Consider the following 24,663-nt stretch of genomic DNA (forward strand, 5'->3'; position numbering starts at 1 on the left):
TCCATGATGAAGACGTCGTCGAGGTAGGAGACGACTCAGAGGCCATCGGAGCCGTCAATGACGACTCGAGCGATGAGCAAGGCCCAACCGCAGTCGCGGGGCCCAATACTGACACTGTACTTTCAAAGGCTCAGGTCGAGGCATCGCCGGAAGGCCTTAGCCAAGATCTTACTCCACATTCTATTGCCCCGAGTCAAGGCCCGGCTAAGAATATTTCTAAGGAGCCATCGGTCGATCAACCACAATCAGCGGTGAAATCGAAACCAAAAGATCCTAAATCGAAACCGAAACTGTTAAAGACCATCCTCGGATCGACTGCTTCGGATTCCTCGGATCCAATCAAAACAAAGTGTGTCATCGACCCTTCGGGGTCACAAGGGGGTGTCGTCCCTAAGATCGGGGCGCCGAAACCTGTATCTAAGGTCAAGCACGTCGCACCGTCGACGTCCAAAGATGGCGACACTGACAAAGGACTCAAGGTTCATAAGACTCTCGATCCAAAGCTTCCAGCCTCCAAGCCACTGGTGGTCAAGGACTTGGAGTCGAAGACCAAAATGGACCCGAAAGAGCATGTCAAGTCGAAACAGAAGAGCGTGCCTGCCGCGCACCAAGAGCTCGAGTCGACGCAAGGCCACAAACAATCTAGTGATAAGACCAAGTCGGTCGGATCGAAGACGGTCCACCCTCGAAGAAGGTCGGTCCGTCTCCAATGCTTACGCCACCAATCAAGTACGGACTGCCCCCGACCACACGATCCAAGTCGTTCGAGCCACAAAAAAGCACCGACACGGCCAAAAAGGTGTCGGTAGTCTCAAGAAACCAGCCCATAGAAGAGGACGTTTTGTTCCAAACGCCCTCCTATGATAATCAGTCGAAACTATTCATAGACTCAGATTCTGGCAGACTCTCTATTTACAAAAGAAAGATCATTCCAGAACATCCTATGGAATCATACAGGATCCCACTCAAAAAGAAGAGGGACTCTGTCACCTCACCTGTTCTTTTTGAACCTGTGGGGTCCTATGGACAAGAATACACCTATTCTCCCACACATAGTAATGAAGATGTGGGGGAGGGATACACTTGGGGAAGAATTTACTTATCCTATTGACACCGATCAATAATCCCATCATTGTCGACAGCGCAAAATCCCTTGGTGTCATACTAGACAAAAAACTCAATCTAATTCCACACATCAATTCCATTGCAAAATCAGCTCGACACCAACTGCGCCTTTTTGGGGGAATCCGTCGCTTCTTCCCGGAGCAGGACCTTATAACCCTGGTGCAATCGCTGGTCCTCTCCAGACTAGACTACTGCAATTCTCTTCTTACTGGCCTCCCCAAATCCCACTTGTCCCCACTTAAGTCTGTTTTCCATTCAGCAGCTAGTTTTATTTATGGGGCCAAGAGAAGCGATCACATCACACCGATGTTATCTACCCTCCGCCGGCTATCTACAAGACCGCTTGTATCACCCACAAAGCCTTGCACTCCTCCTCTCCTAGCTACCTGGCGAATAAACAAACTCTCTGGAGGCTCTAGACCTTCACGCAATGCGGATAAGCTACTGCTTGAACCTTCCACTTTCAAGAAGGAAAGAACGATGGCCCAATCCTTCTCCGGCAACGCAGTGAGAATCTGGAACTCCTTTCTGCCTCCGCTCCGGACCACCGCCTCCGCCCAGGCCTTCAAATAGGACCTCAAAGTTCTCCTCCTCCAGAGACAGCTCCAAAAATAAATCACGTCCTCTCTGTTATCTGAAGGAAGACCTCCCACTACTGAAAATTTCTTCTTTCCATGACCATGGAAGTGCATTCCCAGTGTGTTCTTGTGGTTGGAGTGTTTGCCTTTTACTGCAGTATTATCCAGGTCTTGTTTTTGGTACCCTCTTGCAACATGCACTCACCACTTTGCCCTTGTAACACACGGTTTTCTACCTCTTTCATGTTTTTACCTTTGATACTTGCACAAGTGCCTCCTTCGCTTACGTAACGTTTGTTCTTGTGCCTGAGTGTCTAGCATATATTTCAGTATTCTACCTCTAATTATACTTTTTCTCTTGTAACCTGCACACTTGTCACTTTTTACTCTTGTGCACTTTTTACTACCTCATGTATTTTTGGTTGCTCACAATTGTCACTGTACCGTATGTAGCTTAAAGTTTGCTTTTGTGATCTGTTCTCGTGTAATGTTTTCATCCTGTATCATTTCTGTTCCTATTGTGAAGCGCTCGGACACCTTCGGGTAAAGTCCGCGCTATATAAAATTGCATAAATAAATAAAAACCCTGGACTGACCCTGTTGACCCTGGTGAGCCACATACTACGCCTGACACTCAGTCCTATGCAGTCAAAACCTTGCCTACTGAAGATACTGCTGCGTTTAACGCATTGATTGAAAGGGCAGCCAATAACCATGACGTAGAAATGCACGCTGACCCGGTGGAGGAAGACTTTTTGTTTGATACTTTCTCAACTTCAGAAAGATCAGTTAAGACATTGCCTGTGCTAAAGGGTGTCCTTAAACACGCTGGTGACATTTTCAAGGAGACCACAAGGGCAAGAGTTGTGAACCCAAGAATTGAAAGGAAATACCAGCCTGCGCCTGTAGACCCTACGTACATCAAGGGCCAGCTCACATTGGACTCCCTAGTGGTGGCTAATGCTCTTAAGAGAGCGAACTCTCAAACAAGTGGTGATGCTCCTCCTCCGTACCAAGAATCCAAAATCTTGGAAGCTTCTGGCAAACTAGTAGCGGCTCAAGCGGCAAATATTTGGAGAATCTCAAATACACAGGCCCTATTGGCCAGATATGATAGGGCTCATTACGACACGTTTGAGCAGCTACTACAACACCTGCCTGATGCTTATAAGGAGGGAGCAGAAATGCTGATACAGGAGGGAAAGCGGATTTCAAATGCATCCATTAAATGTGCGCTGGATGCAGCACACACAGCAGCTAGGGCCATCAACACAAGTGTGATGCTCAGGAGACATGCCTGGCTACGCATCTCTGGTTTTAAGCCAGAGATCCAATCAACTTTACTCAATCAGCCGGTTAACCCTGACTTTCTATTTGGTCCTGATGTAGACACGACCCTAGAAAAAATTAAGAAAGACACTGACAGCGAAATCCATGGGAGCTCTGCAGTCACAACAGTTCAGGGGCGGTTCCTTTCGTCTTTCCGGTAACAGGGGAGCCTCCAGAGGTCAAGCTTTGCAGCAAGCCCAATACAACAAAGGAGGCACACAGACCACCTATAACAAAAACAATAGGGGTGGTTACTGCGGGAACCGCACCAAAGGCAGAGGACGAGGAAATAATAATGCCATATTCTCCGCCACCAACAAACAGTGACGTCTTGTCACTGCCCCCGACCATATAACACCGGTCGGGGGAAGACTTCAGCAGTTCCTGCCAGTCTGGGAACGCATTACCACAGACAGGTGGGTGAGACAACTTATCCAATACGGTTATTGTCTAGAACTAACATCCACTCCACCCAACATACCCCCAAGGCACGGTCCTATGTCCGCAGAGCACATGCACTTATTGCAGCAAGAAGTCATCTGCAGGCTGCAAAAAGGGGCCATAGAACTTGTGCCTTTAGAACAACAGGGTACAGGGGTGTACTCACTGTACTTCTTAATCCCAAACAAGGACGGGTCTCTCAGGCCCATTCTAGACCTCAGACCCCTGAACCAGTACATCCCGTCAGAACATTTTCACATGATGACCTTGCAGCAAATTCTACCATTGCTCAGTCAGGGGGATTTCCTATCAACCCTAGACCTAAAGGACGAATATTTCCACATTCCAATTCACCAAGGACACAGGAAATATCTCAAGTTCACCATAAACAACCAGCATTACCAGTTCAAGGTCCTGCCTTTCGGGGTCACTACAGCCCCCAAAGTGTTTACCAAGTGCTTGGCGACAGTAGCTGCGCACCTTCGGAGACAAAACATACATGTCTATCCTTATCTGGACAACTGGCTTATCCAAGCAAAGTCAGCCCAGCAATGTGCCAGCCACATGTTCCGCACGATTCACCTCCTGCACAGTCTAGGATTCTCACTAAATTACTCAATCTCATCTTCAACCCGCCCATGTACAACAGTACCTAGGAGCGATAATAAACACTGACAGCAACAGCGCAGCCAAACTCGGCAAGAATCAACAGCATGCACTCGCTGATTCAGAATTTCAGGCCCCAACACTCACTCCCAGCGCAAGTGTTTATGCAGCTGATAGGTATGATGGCCTCCTGCATCTTCATAGTCCCTCACGCGAGGCTACACATGCATCTGCTTCAGGAGTGCTTAGCGCGACAGTGGAACCAGGCTCAGGGACATCTAAAAGACCTAGTGTTGGTGACCGGTCGTGCATACAACTCTCTGCATTGGTGGAACACACAAAACCTTTGCAGGGGACGACCGTTCCAGAGCCTGTACCACAGATAGTGCGGACGACGGAAGCATCTCTCCAGGGCTGGGGAGCGCATGTCCTCCATTATACAGTGCAGGGACTATAGACGACGCAGCAGCAGAAGATGCACATCAACCTGCTGGAATTGATGGCAATCTTCATGGCGATGAAGGCGTTCAAATTGCATTTGTGCAACAAGGTCGTGTTGATCCAGACGGACAACATGACTGCCATGTATTACATCCAGAAGCAGGGAGGGACACACTCTCCACAATTGTCACACCTAGCCCAGAGCCTGTGGAGGTGGGCCATTCAAAGAAACATGTTCCTCATGGTCGAACACCTCCCAGGCAAGGACAACCAGATGGCGGACCTGCTCAGCAGGCACAGCCTTCAGATGCACGAGTGGGAGATATATCCCTCGGTGCTCCAACCAAATTTCCAGCAGTGGGGTCATCCAGAGATAGACCTATTCGCCACAAAGGAAAACGCAAAATGCCAAACCTTCGCCGCCAGGTTCCCACACCCGCAGTCTCAGGGCAATGCGATATGGATGAACTGGTCAGGCAGATTTGCGTACGCTTTTCCTCCAGCACCGCTCATACCGCTAGTGGCACGCAAACTGCGGCAGCACTCAATGACACTCATCCTGATTGCTCCAACATCGGCAAGGCAGGCATGGTACACCACGTTCCTAGAACTTTCAGTGGTGCCTCACCAACGACTGCGACTCACACCCAGTCTCCTCACTCAGAGGCGTGGAGACATTCAGCACCCAGATCCGCAACAGTTGAGCGTGCAATATGGCTCCTGAAGTCATCGTTTGGCTACCTGAACCTGCCCCCTGACTGCATGAACATCATCAAGGAGGCAAGGAGACCTACGACCAGGGCATGCTATGCGGCAAAATGGAACCGATTTGTCATTTATTGTTCCAATAATTACATAAATCCGCTTGATGCGGCAACGCAAAACAATATATGTTATTTGTTGCATCTACACAGATGCAATCTGGCATTTAGTTCCATCAGGATACATTTAGCTGCAATGGCAGCTTATCTTCAGAACAGGCAGCATATTTCCCTTTTCAGAGTGCCGGCCATTAAAGCTTTTATGGAGGGACTCAAAAGAGTAATTCCTTACAGACTCCCACCTTCACCTGTCTGGAATCTGAACATAGTTCTCACCAGACTAATGGGACCACCTTTTGAACCTCTTCACTCTTGTGAGATAGTTTGACATGGAAGGTGGCCTTTCTAGTGGCAATCACATCGCTAAGGAGAGTTAGTGAGCTTCAAGCCTTAACTATTCAATAGCCTTTCATACAGATTCATGCTAATAGGGTAGTGCTGTGTACCAACCCTAATTTTATGCCTAAGGTGGTGTCGCAGTTCCACATTAATCAAACCATTGAACTGCTCGTTTTCTTCCAAAATCCAGATTTAGTGGCAGACCGGGCACTGCACACACTGGATGTTAAAAGAGCTCTCCTGTATCACATAGACAGGACGAAAGATTTCAGGAAAACTAAGCAACTGTTTGTTGCCTTCTCTCCACAGCACAAAGGCAACCCCATTTCCAAATCAGGTATAGCCAGATGGATTGTTAAGTGCATACAGATCTGTTATCAAAAAGCTACACGCACATTAACAGTTGCCCCAAGAGCGCATTCCACACGCAAGTTGGGGGCATCCATGGCTTTTCCTAGGTAACATTCCTCTAGAGGATATATGTAGAGCAGCCAAATGGACCACCATACATACATTTACCAAACACTACTGCGTAGATGTACACTTCAAACAGCAAGCTGCTGTAGGACAGGCTGTTCTCAGAACTCTTTTTCAGACTGCTGCAGCTGGCACGGGCAGCCACCGCTAAGGAGGAAACTGCTATTTATTCTGTGCACAGATATGAATTCAGCAGCCCACATGCCTCGATCAGAATATGCTACTTACCAGTATGCATCTGTTCTTGGCATGTAGGGCTGCTGACATTCATATCGCCCGCCCTCCTCCCCGGTGCCTGTCACAGCTGTAGCACTCAGAATTATTCTCAGGCATGGTCATCACTTACTGAATTATACTCCATCTCTGCCACAGTGGCGAAAAACAATCTTGAGGATGGAGAGGATGCCCATGCGCACTGTAGTCCAGGGGAGGAGCCACCCATCTCGTGATACTTCGAAGACTCTTCCAGGACAACAATGTGCAATCATCCGGACCCAACACTAGGCGGCGATCTGTGCACAGATATGAATGTCAGCAGCCCTACATGCCAAGAACAGATGCATACTGGTAAGTAGCATATTCCTAATAGATTCTTAAAGGGCATCACTCATATGTTTCCCCCGGTTCCTTTCGTGATGCCTCAGTGAGACTTGAACCTAGTACTTACTTTTCTGATGTGCGCTCTCTTCGAGCCACTTCATAACTGTCCTCTCTGTCTTCTTACCCTTAAGACTGCTTTCCTGGTTGCCATCACCTCTGCCAGGAGAGTGAGTGAGCTCCAGGCTCTTTCATCCAAGCCTCCCTTCCTTTCTGTCCATCCGGACAAGGTTGTGTTGCAAACAAGACCCTCTTTTCTGCCCAAGGTAGTCACAGCCTTCCACATCGGGCAGTCCATCACCTTGCCCACCTTCTTTCCGCCGCCTGGACCCAAAACGTGCGCTCTTTCTATTTGGATCGCACACGCCAGTTCCGGGTGGATGGCCAACTCTTTGTTGGTTACGTGGGCGCTAAGAAGGGACGGGCGGTGCACAAACGGACCATCTCTCTGTGGTCGTCTTGTGCATCAAGGCATGCTACTCTTTGGCTAAAAAGGAGCGTCCTGTTGGGCTGAGGGCCCATTCCACTCCGGCTACTACTGCCCTGGGTCGGGGAGTCCCCTTGCAGGACATCTGTCAGGCAGCTACTTGGGCCTCACTGCACACGTTCGCTAGACACTACTGTCTGGACAGCCAAGTCTGGAGAGATGGCTTTTTCGTCCGTTATGTTCTCCAGGACTTACTGGTGTGATTATTGGTTCGCAGACCCACCACCAGGGTTGGTATTGCTGGGGTATCTATTCTATGGTAAGGAATCTAATACTAACCGGTTTCTTTCAGATGCACAAGTTACTTACCTTCGGTAACGATCTATCTGTAAGAAACAGTAGTTAGTATTATGTTCCTTACCGCCCCACCCATCCTCCCCGTTCTGCGAACCGATATCTAGGGTTAAGGTCATCCCCTTTCAGGGCTCTAGTTTCATGGCACCAGTGTTAGTTTTTATCAAGGCTCTGCGTTTCTGGTGCGGAAAAGCTGTGCATAAGAACTGACGTCAGCGCGCGAGGGAGGTGTCTAAGTTCTCCAGCGACGTCTTCCCGGTGCCGCCACCGACGGACGCGGAGCCGCAGACTACTCCTACCGACACACAGGGGTACTGCTACACAAAAGTTTCCGGATCCAGTCTGACGCCTGGGGAGATTTTAAGGTAAGGAATCTAATACTAACTACTGTTTCTTACAGATATATCGTTACAGAAGGTAAGTAACTTGTGCGCCTGGGAGCTACGGCGAACAGGAATTTGCATTTAATGGGCGGCTATCCATTCGGGAGGGAGCGGATAAGGTTTAGATCACTCAGAATTGATTTTAAGAAGGCTACGGAAGGTGTGGTGGTTGGTGTGATCTTTACCGAATGCCAGCCCGTGCCAATGTTTCTGGTTTCCTCTGCAGGATGATTTACCTCGTGTTCAAACTGAGATTAAAGCAATGAAGAGCTTGAGTCATCAGCACGTATGCCGATTGTATCATGTAATCGAAACTTCAAAGAAGATCTTCATGATTTTAGAGGTGGGTTCACAATATTGGGAGAGAAAAAAAAAATCATTTTTTGGTAACATGCCTGTAGCTTTTATGTTTCTGTGCTTAGTAAATTAAGACCACAAAATAGCGGAGTGATGATGACAAAGCTGCTATTAAGTGAAACTTGGTAAAGTACTTTTGCTGTATCATTAAGCCAGTTTTAGAATGGAATCCAGTCTCAAAACGTTAGTTTTCGCTCTCACAGAAATACTGTGAAGTATCAGAAAGCCTTTGTGAAATGAAAAAAGGGGGTGGTTTTGTAATTGCTGTAGCATGAGATGTTTTCAAAGAGAATGAAACTGTTTAAACACTAGTGTCGTACACATGCTGGAAGTACTACATGCCATTATAAGAAAAATGTGTGGCAATAAAGGACCTCATTTTTGAAGGCTCTTGGCTATGGGGGCAGCTATTCCCTTTGAGGTTTTGGAATGTGGTTTGGCACTGCTGTGCAGACTAGGTTTTAAGTCCAACTTGACGTCACAGTGGTTAAGTAACATGGGGAGGATGGAATATGCTCTTTCCCTCTTCTCAGAATGTACATTTTGCTGAAGCTCAAGTTTGGGAAATCTTCAGAGAGTATGTAATGGGCTTTGCGGTAGTCCATTCAATGTTAAAGGGAAACATGTTTGTAAATCTGTATGTGATGAGAGGTGGTCAGCGTGTAAGACATGTTAAGTAGGCTAGAGTACAATCAGTCTACTTTGTCACTAATACTTACAGGTACACCCAATACTTATTTCATATGTACATCTCTGGGCCTAGACTAAAACTAACTACCCTTCACTTAATTTCACTTGTGAATTTAAGAGAAGTCTGGCTCCATATGAGCAATATTATCTTTTTAACGGAAACCTGGAACAATGTGCTCTGGGAAATACCAATTCTCAAGTAGGCATTATTTGAATCCTGATTTCCTTAGGAAGAATTTAGTTCTCCTCGATATTTGGGCTCCCACAGCTCCCCAAAGCCCGACTTCTTTGTTACCTTTTGGCCAACAGCACTTTGCTTATTGGGACTTGCAGTTTTGCTTTTGTTCACAGTATATGTGGGCCCGGAAGTCCAATACAAATTGGTGTTGGATAAACTGTGAGGTGCAAAATTGACTGGTGTCATGCAATAAATCGAGTTTGTGGGCTTCTTGTATCACAATAGTTTTAGTATTTTCTGTTCATTTTCCGCTGCTTCCAACTGTCCTGTTCTGCGGAGGCTTCCAAGAATATAACCTGTAAGCAGCCTGTAACCACACACTTCTTAGTCTATCAAATTCCGGCTCTGTGATTATTGCTCTGCTGTTTTTGTTTTAAAAAATCAAGTCTCTAAGTGATTTACTATTGTGGTTTGCTGTGTATTCTTGAAGATGAATATTTTTGTGCATCTTGCCTGAGTATCCTCCTTGGTGGGTCCCATCATGTATTCAGCCGTGAGTTTCTGATTTATCATGTTTCTAGCACAATAGTTGATTGAAATGGTGCCTTACGATTATGTCTTTAATGGCATTGTATCGGAAGTGCCCTCTTAGGGTCTTGACATCACCCCACAGAGCCTTTGTTGTGTTGAAGGATTTAAAGGTTTAGACTAAAATGTAACCATTTTGGGGCTGGCTGCATTTGCCATTCCGAATATGGAAACTCGACCCTTTGAGAAGGTGAGTTAGTGTTGCTGAGACTTGCTTACTGCTGAGCCCTAACTGTACTAACCTTTGACTGCAAGATATCTATTAACTGTTTTCTGGCCCTGCAGTACTGCCCTGGCGGGGAGCTGTTTGATTACATAATTGCCAAAGACCGTTTAACAGAAGACGAAGCCCGAATATTTTTCCGCCAGATCGTGTCCGCAGTGGCTTACATACATCGAGAGGGGTATGCCCATCGGGATCTGAAACCGGTAAGTTGGGAAAAAGAATAATTTTTAGACTTAACTTGCTTATGGCCTAAGCACTGATTTTGTAACTGATGACTTTTATTTTCCAGGAAAATCTGCTCATTGATGGAGATCGCAACCTGAAACTGATAGATTTCGGCCTCTGTGCTAAACCTAAAGTATGTTGCAAGATCTTATTTTTTCCAATTCTTTGATTTTATATCCTGACCATGCACTGTATGAGGTGGCATAGATTAAAATGCAACTTCTATTGGTCAGTAATAATCACCTTGTGCATAATGTTCCCCCTTCCATGTCTGGCGTTAGCCAAGACCTTTTTTTTAATTTTTATTTTTTAAACTAAAATTGTGTGTAATATACTTGCATAAAGTTTCTTTCATCCATCTCCCTTCATCCATTGATGTGCTCTTGTGGCATTCAAATTTTACTTCTGCCCACTACAGCATGGAGCAGTGGGTGAGCTACTTTGGCCACTGGCTAACGTCACTTTCAGTGACTGTATGTAGCCCTTTCACCAGGAGCACATCCACACACAAGGTAGTTCCCTTCAATGGCAGTGATTTTGGTTTGAAGTTATTATTACTTTAGTGTTACCTCTGTTTGTAGAGTCTGATGTGATAGCGGGAGACTTTTTACAAGATAAGAGAACAGGGCACCTTCTAGCTTTATTAGTTCCAGAGTGGCAATGCTATTGTAAATTCCTTTTGAATGGCCTTTGTTTATCGGACTGCTGCTTTTTCACACCATATCATCTGCTCACATGAACTCTAAATATAAGCTCATCAAGATGCAGTATCTTTGCAACCCTTCTTGTCTGTCATTCCTTCTTTCTGTCCGCGGTTCCTTCCCTTTGTTCAATCACTTCTTCTTTTGCTTCTTACCTTTCGGTTTTTTTTCTGTCCCTCTTGTTTTCTTTCTAGCCTCATTTGTTTCCTTCTTCCTTCAGTTCTTCTTTCATTTCCAAAGGCAGGCAGCCAGTGCTTTTCGAAGTCTGTTAGCCAAGACCTTTTTGATTTTACTAACATGTGTATAACATAGTTACTTATAGGGCTTTTCCGTCCGACTTCCTCCATATGTATCAAGGGGCAATGTGTCAGCCCACTTCAGCCATTGGGTGACTCCACTATGAGTTACGGCTTGCTGCCTTTTCACAAGGGGCACATCGAAGCACAAAACATTTTCCTTCAGTGCCAGGGAATACTATGGCGCGGTTTCCTTTTTTTAAACAAAATCAATGTTTTTGCCTTAAGCCAATCTTTATGATTAGATCCATGAGGGCCATGGCCAAACTTGAATTGCCAAAAGGCTGGTGGCCAACGCCACACCTATTGGCTGTGCCGGTACTTATTTGCGTAAGGGTTTTTTTTATCTGGGTAATATACACCTTGTACCCAGCTCTGGATCACCCAAGCCAACAGGCTTGTTTTTTTAAACTGGAAATTGGACAGATCCTGCATGCACAACCACCTCTACAAACTCCAATGTGCATAGCATTAGACAGCGGACAGTGGGCTTTGGACATGGCGTCTACTTCAAGCACTCTGCTTGACCTCTTTAGCTACCATGCCAGCCATTAAACCAACTCTACATATCGCTCTAGATATTTATTTTTCTCTATATCTTGATGTCTTTCTGTGATTCTCCGCCCCCCCTAACCCCCCCCCCGCCCCCCCCCCCCCTCACACTCTGTAGGTTTAGGTAGTATTTCCAGAGATACGAATTTCTCAGATGTTTGCTTGCCGATAACTTTGCCACAGTTTGCCAAATCTCCCCAAAGCTATGTAGACATATTTGTTCTACATTAACGGATGATGAAAAGTTACGCAGATATTTTTCAAGGGGGTTTAAAGAAGAAAAGGGGCGGTTTTCGACCGATGCATTTCCCATAGACTTTATACTCTGGCATAGCCTGAAAACAGGCAGTTGGTTTTGGGTGAAATTTGTCAGTTTTATAGTTTATGGTGTGTAGATGATCCTTTTTTGGTAGTAGAGGTAAGTATGTTAGTATTTTAAACTTCTATGGCAATAAAAGTTTGTGATAACTCGGGACGGGGTAATTTCATGGTACTTGCTGACAACAAGGCAGTATAAGATTGGCTAATGGCTGCCTTTACAAAAGTTAAATATAGCAATTTTTTACACAATCTGGCTGTGTTCTGGATTAGAGCCTTAAATATCATATTATATTTTTCCCTACCTATTAACACTTTGTTAAAGTGGGAATAGTTGAAGAAAATGGTTTGTTTTTATATATTAAACAATGTAAAGGAGTACTGGAGTACAGCAATACTTGAATTAATAATAGGATTGAATATGTAAATTGTTTTTTTAAAAGCACTACACTATATTTCACAAATATAGTGTATTACAGTTCTTTGAAGTTTTCCCCGTTATTACTTAAAATAAAAATTAATGCAGTACAGCACTACTTCTAGAAATAATGCTTTACTCAAAAATCATTTTTTTTAAAATCAGTCTTTAAAAATAAATTAGACTGCACTAAACTATTTCACGTATAAAGTGTAGTACAGGGTATTTTTTACATATGTTTTTATTTTTCCTGTAACTACCATGGGAAATGGTAGTTGATGGCACAATACTCAGTAAATGTATCTACGTACTAAAAAATATATGGAAAAATATAAATTTCATTACCAATTACCACTTTAATAAAGTGGAAAGAGGTAGAGACCAACATTAAAACCTACTACTTACCTATATCCAAGGCCCTATCGCAGAACACAGCCAAAGTGTCATGAAAGCTATGTGACTTTCTTGTACATTTGTAAAGCAAGTTATTGGCCAATGATTTACTTCCTTGTGATTAACAATTATTGTGGTATACCGCGATGTTGCTGCAGTTAACCATGGCCCAATATATTAAAGGAGTTTTGTGGCTTATAACTTTAACACTACATAAACAATTTAGAATTGTACAAAACGTACCCTTTCCACCTTATAATCTATATACATACCAGATTTCGTGTACATTTGCTCAGCCACTTTTAGGCTTTGTCTCTTTAAACTAGACTACTACACTACCACACTCTAAACCATTCAACTTTATTCCATTGTACGTCATTCCAAGCTATTCCACTCTACGCCATTCCACAGTATGCAGCTAAACTCTTTGCTATTCCGCACTTCTCCACTTTATTCAACTCTATGCCACTTAAGTGTTTACCACTCCACTATGATATTGCACTCCATTCCACTCTACCCCACTGTCCTCCACTGTACTTTAAAAAAAATAAAAAAATGAAATTCAATGAAAAAAAACATGGTTAAAACTTAGGAAAACTTTATTCTTTTCTAAACAAACCAAACTTGAAGTGCACAAAAATTATGCATTCTACAGTAATAGTAATCCTTTATGTTTATAATTTATGCACCACCTTAAAATTACTATAATTCTAGCACTTAAGTTCTATGTTGCCTATTCACTAGCCACACTTCATTAACTATAACTTGCGCCTTTGCCTTGAACTGCTTATGCCCTTTCATATTGCATCCCTTATACCATGAGAAATAATGGCATTAATAACAATTTTAATGACCTGTCAATTGACCTCATTTGTCAGAACGCTGTGCATGATAGAGTTGTGAATATAGTTAAAACTAGGATTTCTGTAGGAACATCAAAGACCTGAATTTCGCAAGAAGCCTGGGTGCCATCAATTCACAGGGTTCAGGGACATGCTTGAGGTGAATGTGAGGACTTTAACTCCGGGTATGAAAGGATTAGGGTAGAACCCCACATAGTATGCTAATGACGTTAAACGTTCTCAAAATCGTGGAGCCCTATCTAGTGCACTAATGTAGATGTATAGCTTTCCGAAGACACCTTTCGTCATGTTTTTGGAATACATCAAGGTAGACTTTCGGATGCTAAGCAGGTTGAGCAAGTCAGCAGTAGGGATTGAGTAATGTTGCTGTTAAAGTGGACACCTACTGGGTGGAGTGAATAGGAAGGTCACATTTTGAGGTTCTGAGGATAGGATTGTAGATTGTTGCTGTGTGTGTGTGGGGGTTGATGGAAAGTACTGGTTTGTGTTTTTTTATTGTTTGTGCAGATTTGAGCATCGGACAGCTTTGAGCAGTTTTTACTTCAGTATCCAGGAAGGCAGTAATTGATGTGATTTACTGGGGCAATACAGAGAATGGGGAAAGTTATAAGATTTTCTGCATACATGTGTTGCACGAATCTCTGGGGAAATGTCTGTGAGCAGATGCAGAGAGACTAGAAAAGTCCTAGGATTGAGACTTTGGTGACACTGAAATAAAGGAGCTGGTGGAGATTGCTGACCTCATTAATGAAATGCCTAGAGGATGCAAGAGTCGGGAAGGAATGTCCTGTTATCTGATTAGAATTATTTTTCTTTGGATCATGAAAATGTTTTCCTTTCTCTGATTCCTATTGCAGGGTGGGCTTGACTACCATCTAATGACCTGCTGTGGAAGCCCGGCATATGCAGCCCCCGAATTAATCCAGGGGAAAGCGTACATCGGATCAGAGGTACCCAATCGTAAAACATGTATTGCTTTGAACAGTGATGTTTGTCTTCTTAGCTATAGCTTACATGGGAGGGCCTACATTTTATATGTATTTTCATTATGTTAAATTACTCCTTCGAAAGTTCTACTCGCATTGCTGAAGCTCAGAACGAATTGGGTGGCTGGAAGGGAGAAGATCGGATGTCCAGCTGGTGAACTTAATGGCTTTTTTGACTTGGGGCCTTTTTTTGGGCGACCACTCTACCACATGGATTACTTTTTGCTTTAAGACTGAGATCTAGGACTTTTTGGGAGAGTAGACAGACTTGAATACACCAAGGGTGCCCTTTGCTCCTGAACTGTTCTTTCAATGCAAACTGCAGTTGCAGCCCCAAAGAAGTGTAGTGCACATCCAGTTTTAATGCCATAATTCAGATAGAACTTGTTATAATTTTTCACAGTTTATTGATGTGCTAACGAATCATAAAGGTTATTTTATGTAAGCGCTAAGATAGTGTTTTGGGCAGTACAAGGCCTGTATTCTGTCCCTGGAATCGTGCAAAAACTGTTGCCTTGGACAGCCTACTTGAACTAATTTAAGGGATGGACAGGTGTCACGTTGGCATACTTGTTCAATGTCTCTGCAGCTTTAAACTTTGCGCCTTGCTGAATTAAAACAGCGGCTCCATAATTTTCTAGGACAAACAAGGACTCTTGATAGGGGGTTGCCCTGTTTCTGAGGGAGTATATTTTGGTTGCGCTTTGTTCAATTGCATCTTGATTGGATGTACTTTGTAAGGTACAGCAGGATTTCCCTCTATTTTATGGCGCATCTAATCTCTGTATGTTGCCTCTTAACATTGTGGATAAGTAAGTTAACGTTTCTAAAATAGTCGTTATGCTTTTTCGACCAGCACTCCGCACAAAACGACCATAAATCCCTGCAGAATGGGCACATGGTAATGTAATCTGCGTTCTCTTCTCTTTCAAAAGCATCTTGCTACTCCATGGCACAACATTTAAAAATCCTTTACATCCACCATCCATCACTAAATTGCATGTTCATTGACTCCTCCTCTTTTCTGGTACAAGAATAAAGGTATACAACAGTGGACCTTTTACCAAAGATAGAATCGACAATATGGACAAACGCCAATAACTGGACAGTTACATGAAAAAAATGAGCCAAGTTTGTACCAACTTGGCCCCATGGTCGACCATTTGCATACCGCTGACCTCCCAAGTTATTGTTGCTCTGGTCCTCGAATTACAAACTATGATCCTAAAAGAAGATGCCCATCTCCAACCTCTTCCAAGTTAACAAAAAAAGTACAGTAGGGCGCAATAGAATAGAGATCAGCCGAGAAGCCAGTGAAAGTCTCACCACAGTCTAATAGGAAAAGAAGCACAGCAGCAAAATTGTTTGTCTGATGTCTGGTTTTGGTGGACCAGTGCTCTGCTGGTTAAGCAATCTTTGGAGCATGTATGCTATCATGTATTGGGGTTCAAACTGCTTTTTATAGCAGTTTACCATTTTTATGGCGGTTTACCTTGGCTTATAACTCACTTGCCTGTAATGTCTCTGCTCAGATCCTCAGCGCCAAGAAACCTGCTGGTGTACGTGTGCTTTTACAAATACCCAAGTGACATAACATTATAGGTTTTCACTGCAGTGGAGTACATGGAAGCGGAGCAGGTTATGCAACTCATACAGTTATGCAAATCTCTGGTACAGAGCAGCTCTTTCTCGTGAGAACACAGCTATGTGTCCATGAAAGGTTTCAAAACACGGGACGGTAAGAGCTCGTTCTGCTAGATTAAGTCCGCCAACGTAGACAATGAAGTTCTGCTTCTGAACAGTGAGGCCAAACGTGGAGCACAGACACATGGGAGCCAAACCAAAGTGCACAGTATAAGTGCGTGTGATGGGCACCTTTGAAGTATTAGTGGAACTGAAGCAAAATGTATTTAACAGTATAAGAACCAACAGGACACCGAAAAGTTCCTTAGTACCTCTGCATGAAGCAGATTAGTATCTGATTCCGGTTTAAGTTCTTTTCAAGATCCCTGGTGGAATGAAGTCTCGGCTGCTTCTCCGGCCTTTGGAAGCCACTGAAATAAGGCTAATGTCTGAAGGTTAAAACTATTGCAGAGTGTTTCCATAATGGATCTGCCTTTTGTGCTGATATGGATAAAAAGATATCCGTGTTGGGCTGGCCTTTCGAGTAGTCCTCCAGTGGCAAATGGGTGAGCTTGAAGGTTCCAGTGTGTGCCCTGTATATTTTATTTTATGTTTTTGTCCTATGGGCCATAAAGGTATAAAGAGAGAAAAAAGCCCACACACTTTGTTTGGAACTGGCCCATCTGGTAGTCCCTGAAAAGCCGGTTCCTCACAGAAGGTGCCACAGCTTTTAGCTCCTACTTGTATGAACGAACAGCTTATATGGTCTTTGAGAACCTTTACATCTACCCTGTTTCTCTGTTTGCATTCACTGAAATTATGTGCCTTGTTTTTAGGCCGATATTTGGAGCATGGGAGTGCTGATGTATGCACTGATGTGCGGATACCTACCCTTTGATGATGACAATGTCATGCTGCTCTACAAGAAAATAATGGTAAGTACATATGGACTTGTATGCCAGAGAAATGTTTTGGTATGCAGTAATACTTGCTGCTGAGAAATCAGGAGTGGTTTGAAAAAAGCAGCGTTTGTTTATCTATTCAGAGTTAGAGTAGTACTTGTTAGAAATATGAATCTCTTAAGAGTTCAATGTTCTTAAATGGGCAGCGCTTACAGAAGAATTTAATTACAGGACTACTCGTGTTTATTTTTAGTTTTTTAACTGTAAAATATTCTAGGTCAAAATTAGACCATATTTCTGCAGCATATTCCATTAGGCTGTTAATCTTTCAAATTTCGGTGCCTTGTCCTACAGAATTGAAGTTTCACTTTTCCCTGACTTAGCCTGAGTAATCTTACATTTATAATCCAGGCGCTTGTGTGGTTTTAAAAAATATTTTGTATATTAAATTCTCTTGAGGCACCGATGAACAGTAGGTCTTGGCAAGAAAGGCTTCTCTTAGGAATGCTGTGATTACTTTTACAGTTGATTCTACTCTTAGAGTTACTTTGAGGGGGTGGTGCATGTGCAAATGTCCAATGTAGCTCTTTTTGAGCTTTAATACTAAAAGGAGGCGCCACATATTTCCATTAAGACCGGACCTCTTACTGTTTGGGATTCCAAGAAGTACCTTTGGTCTGAAGACAAGCTGCATACCTGGTGGAACAGAAGATTCAATGAGAGTAAAGAGCAGTAGCAAGGCTGTTTAATGAAGAATGCCAGTGACTACCTTGAATATTTTTCCTTTAATTCTACTCTCTCAATCTTAATGAGGATGTGATCAGGCAGCGCCGCTCTAAATTATGCTTTTTGATATTTGCCTGTTCTTGGCATACACATCTCATATCAAGGACTTAATTCTTGCCTTACGCCTGGTTCTTTTTTAAATACAACAAACATGAATTCAGTACCACATGATTAGCTAGAGTCCACAAACATGATTGTGAGTTTTGAGGTAATCTTCCTTTTGTTCAGGTTTTTTTACAACTGTTTTTGATATCCGATTTAATTGATGTATATTTTCTGTGCAATATTTCAATAAATTATATGGCATTCTATGCTCCTGTGTACATATGTTTTTCCCCAGTGTGTACATAATCTATATGTATGAATGTAATTACGTAATTGATCCACCTGGGGGACTTGTATTCTTTTTCCGTTCATTACATGTTACATGGAAGACGTGAGCATACCATAGTGGGCATGATCATTCCGCATGGCGTCAAGACAGAAGTCCTGCATTCCAAATGTAGTATAAATAAATCTAGCGCATGCCATATATTTTTATTCCACATTCTAGTAGATGTTAACTGTAAAAACACATTGAAGAATTGTTCACACCAAGCCAACACAGCAAATGTAAACTGCATCTGAAATGGCAGTATACCAGAGTTGTTTCTATGAGATGTCCCTATGTCTGGGAGCAGTGGGATTTATCTAGATTGTCAGGTAAGTACAACTTAGGTTCTTAACGGGACAGAATGTATCTAACACTAGGTGCACTGGCAGGAAACTTTGACTTGTCCCTTTTGGGTACCAGGTTGAACATTTTTAACACCAGCCAAATAAACTTGAAGGGCATTCTTGATGGTTTTCTTCCTTGTTGTCAAAACGGAGGTGAAAAGCAGGCACCAACTAGTCAATATGAGTTCCCAGGGAGAAACTGTAAATGTCGCAATTTTGGGACCTGCAATTTCCAGACCTTTCTTTTCAGTACACAGAAGTCGAGGAACAGTGTGATGTGTATCTCACACAGCCATAGTCACTTGTTTTAGTGCTGTTTTTCTGCTAGAAAAGGTGGTGTGTTTGTGTGCTTCTTTTTTTGCAGTTTGTACTTTCTGTATCTAATCAACTGGCCCAGATTTTCAACTGATTGACCCAATTGTAATGTAGGTTTGAAAAATGTGTCGAGACCTAGGAAAGTAGGAAAGTAAAATACGTTTTACCTTAAATTGCAGGAATTGTGCGTAGGTATTGGCCTAAGTTATTTGGTGTTATAATGTATCTGGAGGCTAAAGATTGTGATGATGGGCTGACCTCAATCTACTGTCTGCAAGCTGAATGGGCATTGTGAGACCTCTTAGTTTTGCTAGATATTCCATATTGTACAATAATTCATACTGTAAAGAGTCCCCACATTTAACGGAGGATTAAGAAGATAAACATTTACAGCTTTTGGAATGGATTGAGAGATGTTTGAGTTTGTATCTCTTGTTTCTTATGTAGCAGAAATGGAGATGGGAAGTAAGCTCTATTTTCTCCTTCCCCTTAGTAGATTTAACCTGTAAATGTATAATTTCTGTATGAACTGTAATGGGTGAATTCTTACCTCAAGCCCTTGCTCTTCGACTAAACCCAGTAACCCAGTGCCTGGATACCTTAAAGGGTGATAAACTGCACTTTGCAAGTACTGTTTGATTGCCTTTTGCATTTATTTTTCAAATTTATAAATCTACTCTAAAAAATAAAACATGACATTACTTAATCATAAGGCTCTGGCACTTCAAAATTATGATCGAATCAAACATATTACCTTGAAAAAAATCCCTGCAGTAGGAAAAGTAAGACCTTTATTTGCTCAGCATGCTTCCCTCGAAGATGGTATTAAAATGAAAAGGGGAGCAAGATGGTTTGTGGGACCATTTGAAGACTGTTAAAGGCACCTTTGTGAAATTTCTTTATAAATGCAGCCTGTTCCGCATTAATATCGTTCATAGATTCACATGTGGCCACATTCTTTTTCCAGTCACACTCGTGCTTGAAAATGTGGTTCTGTAGTAGGGGATCTCTGTGTATAGTCATAATCTAGTCAATAGTCCCGCCCATGTGAGTGGACCCCAGAGCAATCAAAAATAATCTCTTAAGCTGTCTTCTGTGCAATCCTGCATAGACACTTGAGAGAAAATTAAAGACAATAATGCAGCCTATACCTGCAAGGCTACACTGTCCAGTACTTCAACTAGAAATGCCAAGGACATTCCACCAATATCACATTTAACACAGTCTAAGTTTCACCCATAGAGAAACTTCCCCTTCACAAAATCCTTTGAATGATAGAGAGGAAGGGATGGACAGACAAGCCCCCATAGGCTGCCATTATGTCTGCAAACGGGATACCATGCCTTTAAGGAACTCTTCAGAGACCCTCGGTATCCCATGATGCACAGCAAACTCCTTTTACTTTCAGTTCTTTTTTCCGGCTCCTGCTAGCAGGACCCTGGAGCATTGAGCTCTCCCTTTTTGGGTCTTTCAATTTTTTGCACTTTTAAAGTGTTTAGAGTGTTTCACTCCACGTCCTACAGCTTCTTCCTTTTGCTAGAGTTTTTTGGCCAGTTTTGGCACTCTTTTGTCGAATATGCCTGCCTTGTTCGACAAGTGTCCGGAGCGTGCCAGGAAGAAGGCAAAATCAAACCCTCACAGGGTGTGTATCCTGTCTCCCTTCTTCTCCTGTCCCTGAAGACTGTGAGATCTGCAGGTCCTTCTCCAAGAGGACCCTGAGGGACAGAGAGAAGATTAGGCTCCAGGGCATGGAGCTACGAAGACATCAGTAACAAGGTGGGTCTGAGCATGGAGGGACTTCTTCCTCTGCCCGTGCTTCGTCCTCTGGTGGGCTCCCCAGTCAAGACAAGGCCAGAAAACGGCACAGATCTCCGTCTACTTCGATTGCCTCGACGTCGGCGTCGAGAGGGATGACCACCATCTGCTCCCTGTCTCCCCAGGGCTCTGGGTCGAAGCAACATTGTTGTTCGAAGTTGAGGGGGCCGACGTCGAGACCTCGGACGAGGTCGACGTCTAAGACACCATAGACCTCGAGACACCATCGACGTCAAGATGGGTCCAGGTGGCACCAGCGCTCGCTGTCGAGGCGACACCGCAGTTCGCCGTCTAGGTCGACTAGAAGTTCGACATCGTGGAGAAGAGTCGACGTCCAGAAATGTTTCGACGTCGAGACGTTTGACGTCGAAGAAGAGGTCGGCGTCGAGGAGGGAGAAGTTGACGTCAAGGAGGCGATCAAGCGCTAGGATGATGTACCAAAAAATTCTATAATGGGGCCATACTCGCCAATAGCCCATAAACCTCATATACAAGTTACCAGTCAGTCGGCAATGGAGAAGGTTCAATCATTTATTTTGCAAAATAGGCCCTACACAGGGGAGTCTCAGTCTACATGACCCTCGGAGGTGCGCAGAGAAGACTGCCTGAATACAAGCAATACAAAGCATATATATGTTTCACACACTGTATGATATCACCTAACATGAAAAAGTACTACTTGTCAGAGAGCCAACAGGAAGACCCATATGAGGCACAATAGATTGCTAGTAGCTGAGCCTAAGCTATTCCGGGGGCAGGTCAGTAAGGTGCCTCCCTTTCTATCTGGAAACTGGGATTGACAGGGACGGGGCCTGCAAGAATGTGCACATCCTTCAAGAAGAGCAGATGTGACCTTGGGTTTCCCTGAGCTACAAACTAACGATCCATGCTCAGCCTGGGCTACCATCTTAGGTTTCTATACAGGGTACATCACGTGTTTTCACAGAGGACTAAGTGAACACGGGGAAACGAAACTAAGATGGCGTCGGTTATACCAATGGGCCTGACGTGTACAAAAATGAATATCTTCCACAACTATATGTCTGGGGTTACCTACAACACTACAATAATATGATTATATTGAATACATCAGGCCAACACCACCTATATCGAATTTATATCATCAGACCGCCCTTTTGGCGTGATGTAGCCAATCTAATTTAACAAATCCAAGAATACACCCTTATCAATTTGCATGAGGTCCGAGACCTCCTTCTGGGTCATCTGTTTGTCAACCTTGGCCTGTCGGGAAACAGTCAAAGCTGAAGTCAGTCTAGTAGCACAAAAGGAACAGCAAGCTGGTCCACAATGGAGACCCAAACAGCAGGTAAATACTATGCCAAAAGCTCCAGCAAGGATCATAAAGATCTTCCAACCCCAAGTGGACAAGAGGCCCCAGAACCAACCAGTAAGGGACCAAGTACCGGTGTCCGCATGCACCTCGGCAGCTAGCCGATGCAGTTTCTGAATGGCCAGGTGTATAGTGGGAGCAGAATCTGGTATGTAAACACAGCAAGAGCTGCCGATCACACGGCATGCTCCTCCTCTATCTGCTAGGATGACGTCAAGAACCATCCGGTTCTGAAGCAAAACAAGCCTTGTAGCCTGAAGCTCAGTGGTGCGGTTTGACAAGATCCCGGTAGTGGTCTGAACTACATTCTCTACTACTGTAGCCAGACGTCTAACATCTCGGCTAGTAAATATTGTACCCCATATAGGAAAGAGACCCTTTGCAATGTCTCCAAACTGCTGCAATGCGGTATCTAGCTGATCTGTATCTTCGGTGTTGAAACTTCGAATACTCCTATTTGAGTCTATCTCTCTCCTAACTAGTTGGTGTGTTTTATGGTAGTTGGAGAGAGCCATGTATACCGGGCGGGTAGAGAAAAGAAAGATAACATCTTCCTGCCCAAACTCGCGGAAGCCAGGTGTGAGCATTTTCACCACACACAAAATATATATTAGGCGGAATTATCAGAAGCGGGGTGCTATTGGTGTGCAAAGTATAAATATAGTTACATCTACTATTTCCTACTCTTACATGACCCTGCCCCTGAATACAGAAAGAAGAGGTACTATTCATGATGGAACTGGCATAGCTTTGTCATCAGTGACATTCCATTCTTGAAAATGCTGAAAATACAAAGTGGAATTAAACTGTTCGAAATCCTGCATTTCTTCTTTTAACCAGGTGACATTTTCATGGGAGGTGTATACATTCATACATGCATTTGGGTCCTTCACCCTCATTTCCTAATTCATCAAAACCTTGGTGTTCTTCAATATATTTCAAAATCGCTTCATAGTCCTTTTCTGTATATTTTTTAGGCTCAGCTATATAATGTAAATACATAAGGGATAATAACTGAAACCAGGCTTCACAACTAGCTAAATGTGATAAAGGCAGTGAAATAAATAAATCATGTCGGTGCATTACGGATGGAAGTAGACCACAAACCCAGCAATTAGTCTTATTAGTGGTACTATGGGCCTGATGCAGCATTTCAATAAAAACATTCTTTGCATAGGTTTCTCGATGTCTCTCCTTATGAGGGGGCAAGGAATAGAAAAAGTGCTCAATTGGAGCTGGGGTGGTTCCTGATATTTTGTGCACGGGGTAATAAAATTCTAAGTACACAAACCCACTCATAACAATAAAAATCGCAATAATCAATACAACGAAGGCCACCTTCACTCTGGCAGGCCACCCAGAAAACATTGGCACATTCTCAAAATAGCGTCGAGGGGCAAGGGGTCGTTCATCTTCCATGACAAATCGGGCAAAAGGATAAATCCTCTCTAAAAGTCCAAAACTAAACTTGTGTTATACAAAAACGCGCGCACTGCCAGAAGGTGGTTCTTCTCTCTAAGGGATCTTCTTCCTGTGTCAGTTAGAGCCTCAAAGGCAGACTCCTATCGTTCATCAGAAGAGAACCAAAATGAGTTTCCAGTGGTGCAACTGCGGCCCTTAACACAGTCTTTCTTTCTGAACAGAGCAACACATAAAGTTCCAAGCTCAACGCGTTCAGTCCAGTGTCTCCCTCAGTACCTCAGAAAACTAATTGCAACCCCTCAACTCAAGTCTTTGCCTAACTCCTGTCATCCGAAGCTGAGGTACTGCGCTGTTTTCGGGGCCGCAAGTTGTATCTGAGGTGGCCAGGTTGTTCCTGGTCTTGAAATAACCCAACAGCAGAAGCATTTGATGCAGCAAGATCCTGAGATGTTTCAGAAACAACAGCTTCCTCTTGTACAGCTGTCGCGCTCTCGTGTGATGGCAACACTTCACTCTTGCCCTACTTCAGGGGCATCTGAAAACGGTACAAAGCTCGGCATCCACTCTCCTTCCTGTGTAAGAACTCCTTCTCGGTTCTGCTGATCAAAAGGAAGAGGAAGGGGAAGCCGCTTCAGGTGGGAAACATGTATCCAATGCTTCTTCCCGTCCACCTTGACTGCTGTTCTGGTGACAAGTAGAATCTGATGGGGGTTTGCTCCACCTCTGCTCCAAACTTGATTTCCGCTGGTAGTTCAGCACCAAGACCAACTTTCCCGGTTCCAGGCAATGTCCAGGACCTTCTGGCAGTGGCTGCAGCGTAACAGATACCTGTTGGTGAATAGAACGCAAATCTTTAGTCAAAGCGTACAGATAATCGGTCATCATAGGGTAATCAATGTCTCAAAGATCGCGGTCTCGGGACTCCCCACACATTTGCAGGTCGCCAAAAAATAACCATTAATAAGGAGAAAATCCTGCTCGTGAGTCAGGTGTGACATTAGGGCCAGAAGGAGTGCGTCAGGC

The 24,663-nt window shown here is 43.7% G+C and overlaps 1 protein-coding gene across 1 annotated transcript in view; it reads left to right on the forward strand.

The window, feature by feature from the left end:
• Positions 1–24,663, forward strand: part of MELK (maternal embryonic leucine zipper kinase) — a 350,951-nt gene that overhangs the window by 78,920 nt on the left and 247,368 nt on the right. The window contains exons 4-8 of the mRNA XM_086961674.1: positions 8,145–8,261; positions 10,017–10,160; positions 10,247–10,315; positions 14,581–14,673; positions 17,169–17,267. Of these exons, the coding sequence (XP_086817800.1) occupies positions 8,145–8,261; positions 10,017–10,160; positions 10,247–10,315; positions 14,581–14,673; positions 17,169–17,267 (522 nt within the window). The remainder of the gene's footprint in view (positions 1–8,144; positions 8,262–10,016; positions 10,161–10,246; positions 10,316–14,580; positions 14,674–17,168; positions 17,268–24,663) is intronic.

Source organism: Lissotriton vulgaris, chromosome 3_1, assembly GCF_964263255.1.
Source record: "Lissotriton vulgaris chromosome 3_1, aLisVul1.2, whole genome shotgun sequence".
In the NCBI taxonomy this organism is placed as follows: Eukaryota; Metazoa; Chordata; class Amphibia; order Caudata; family Salamandridae; genus Lissotriton; species Lissotriton vulgaris.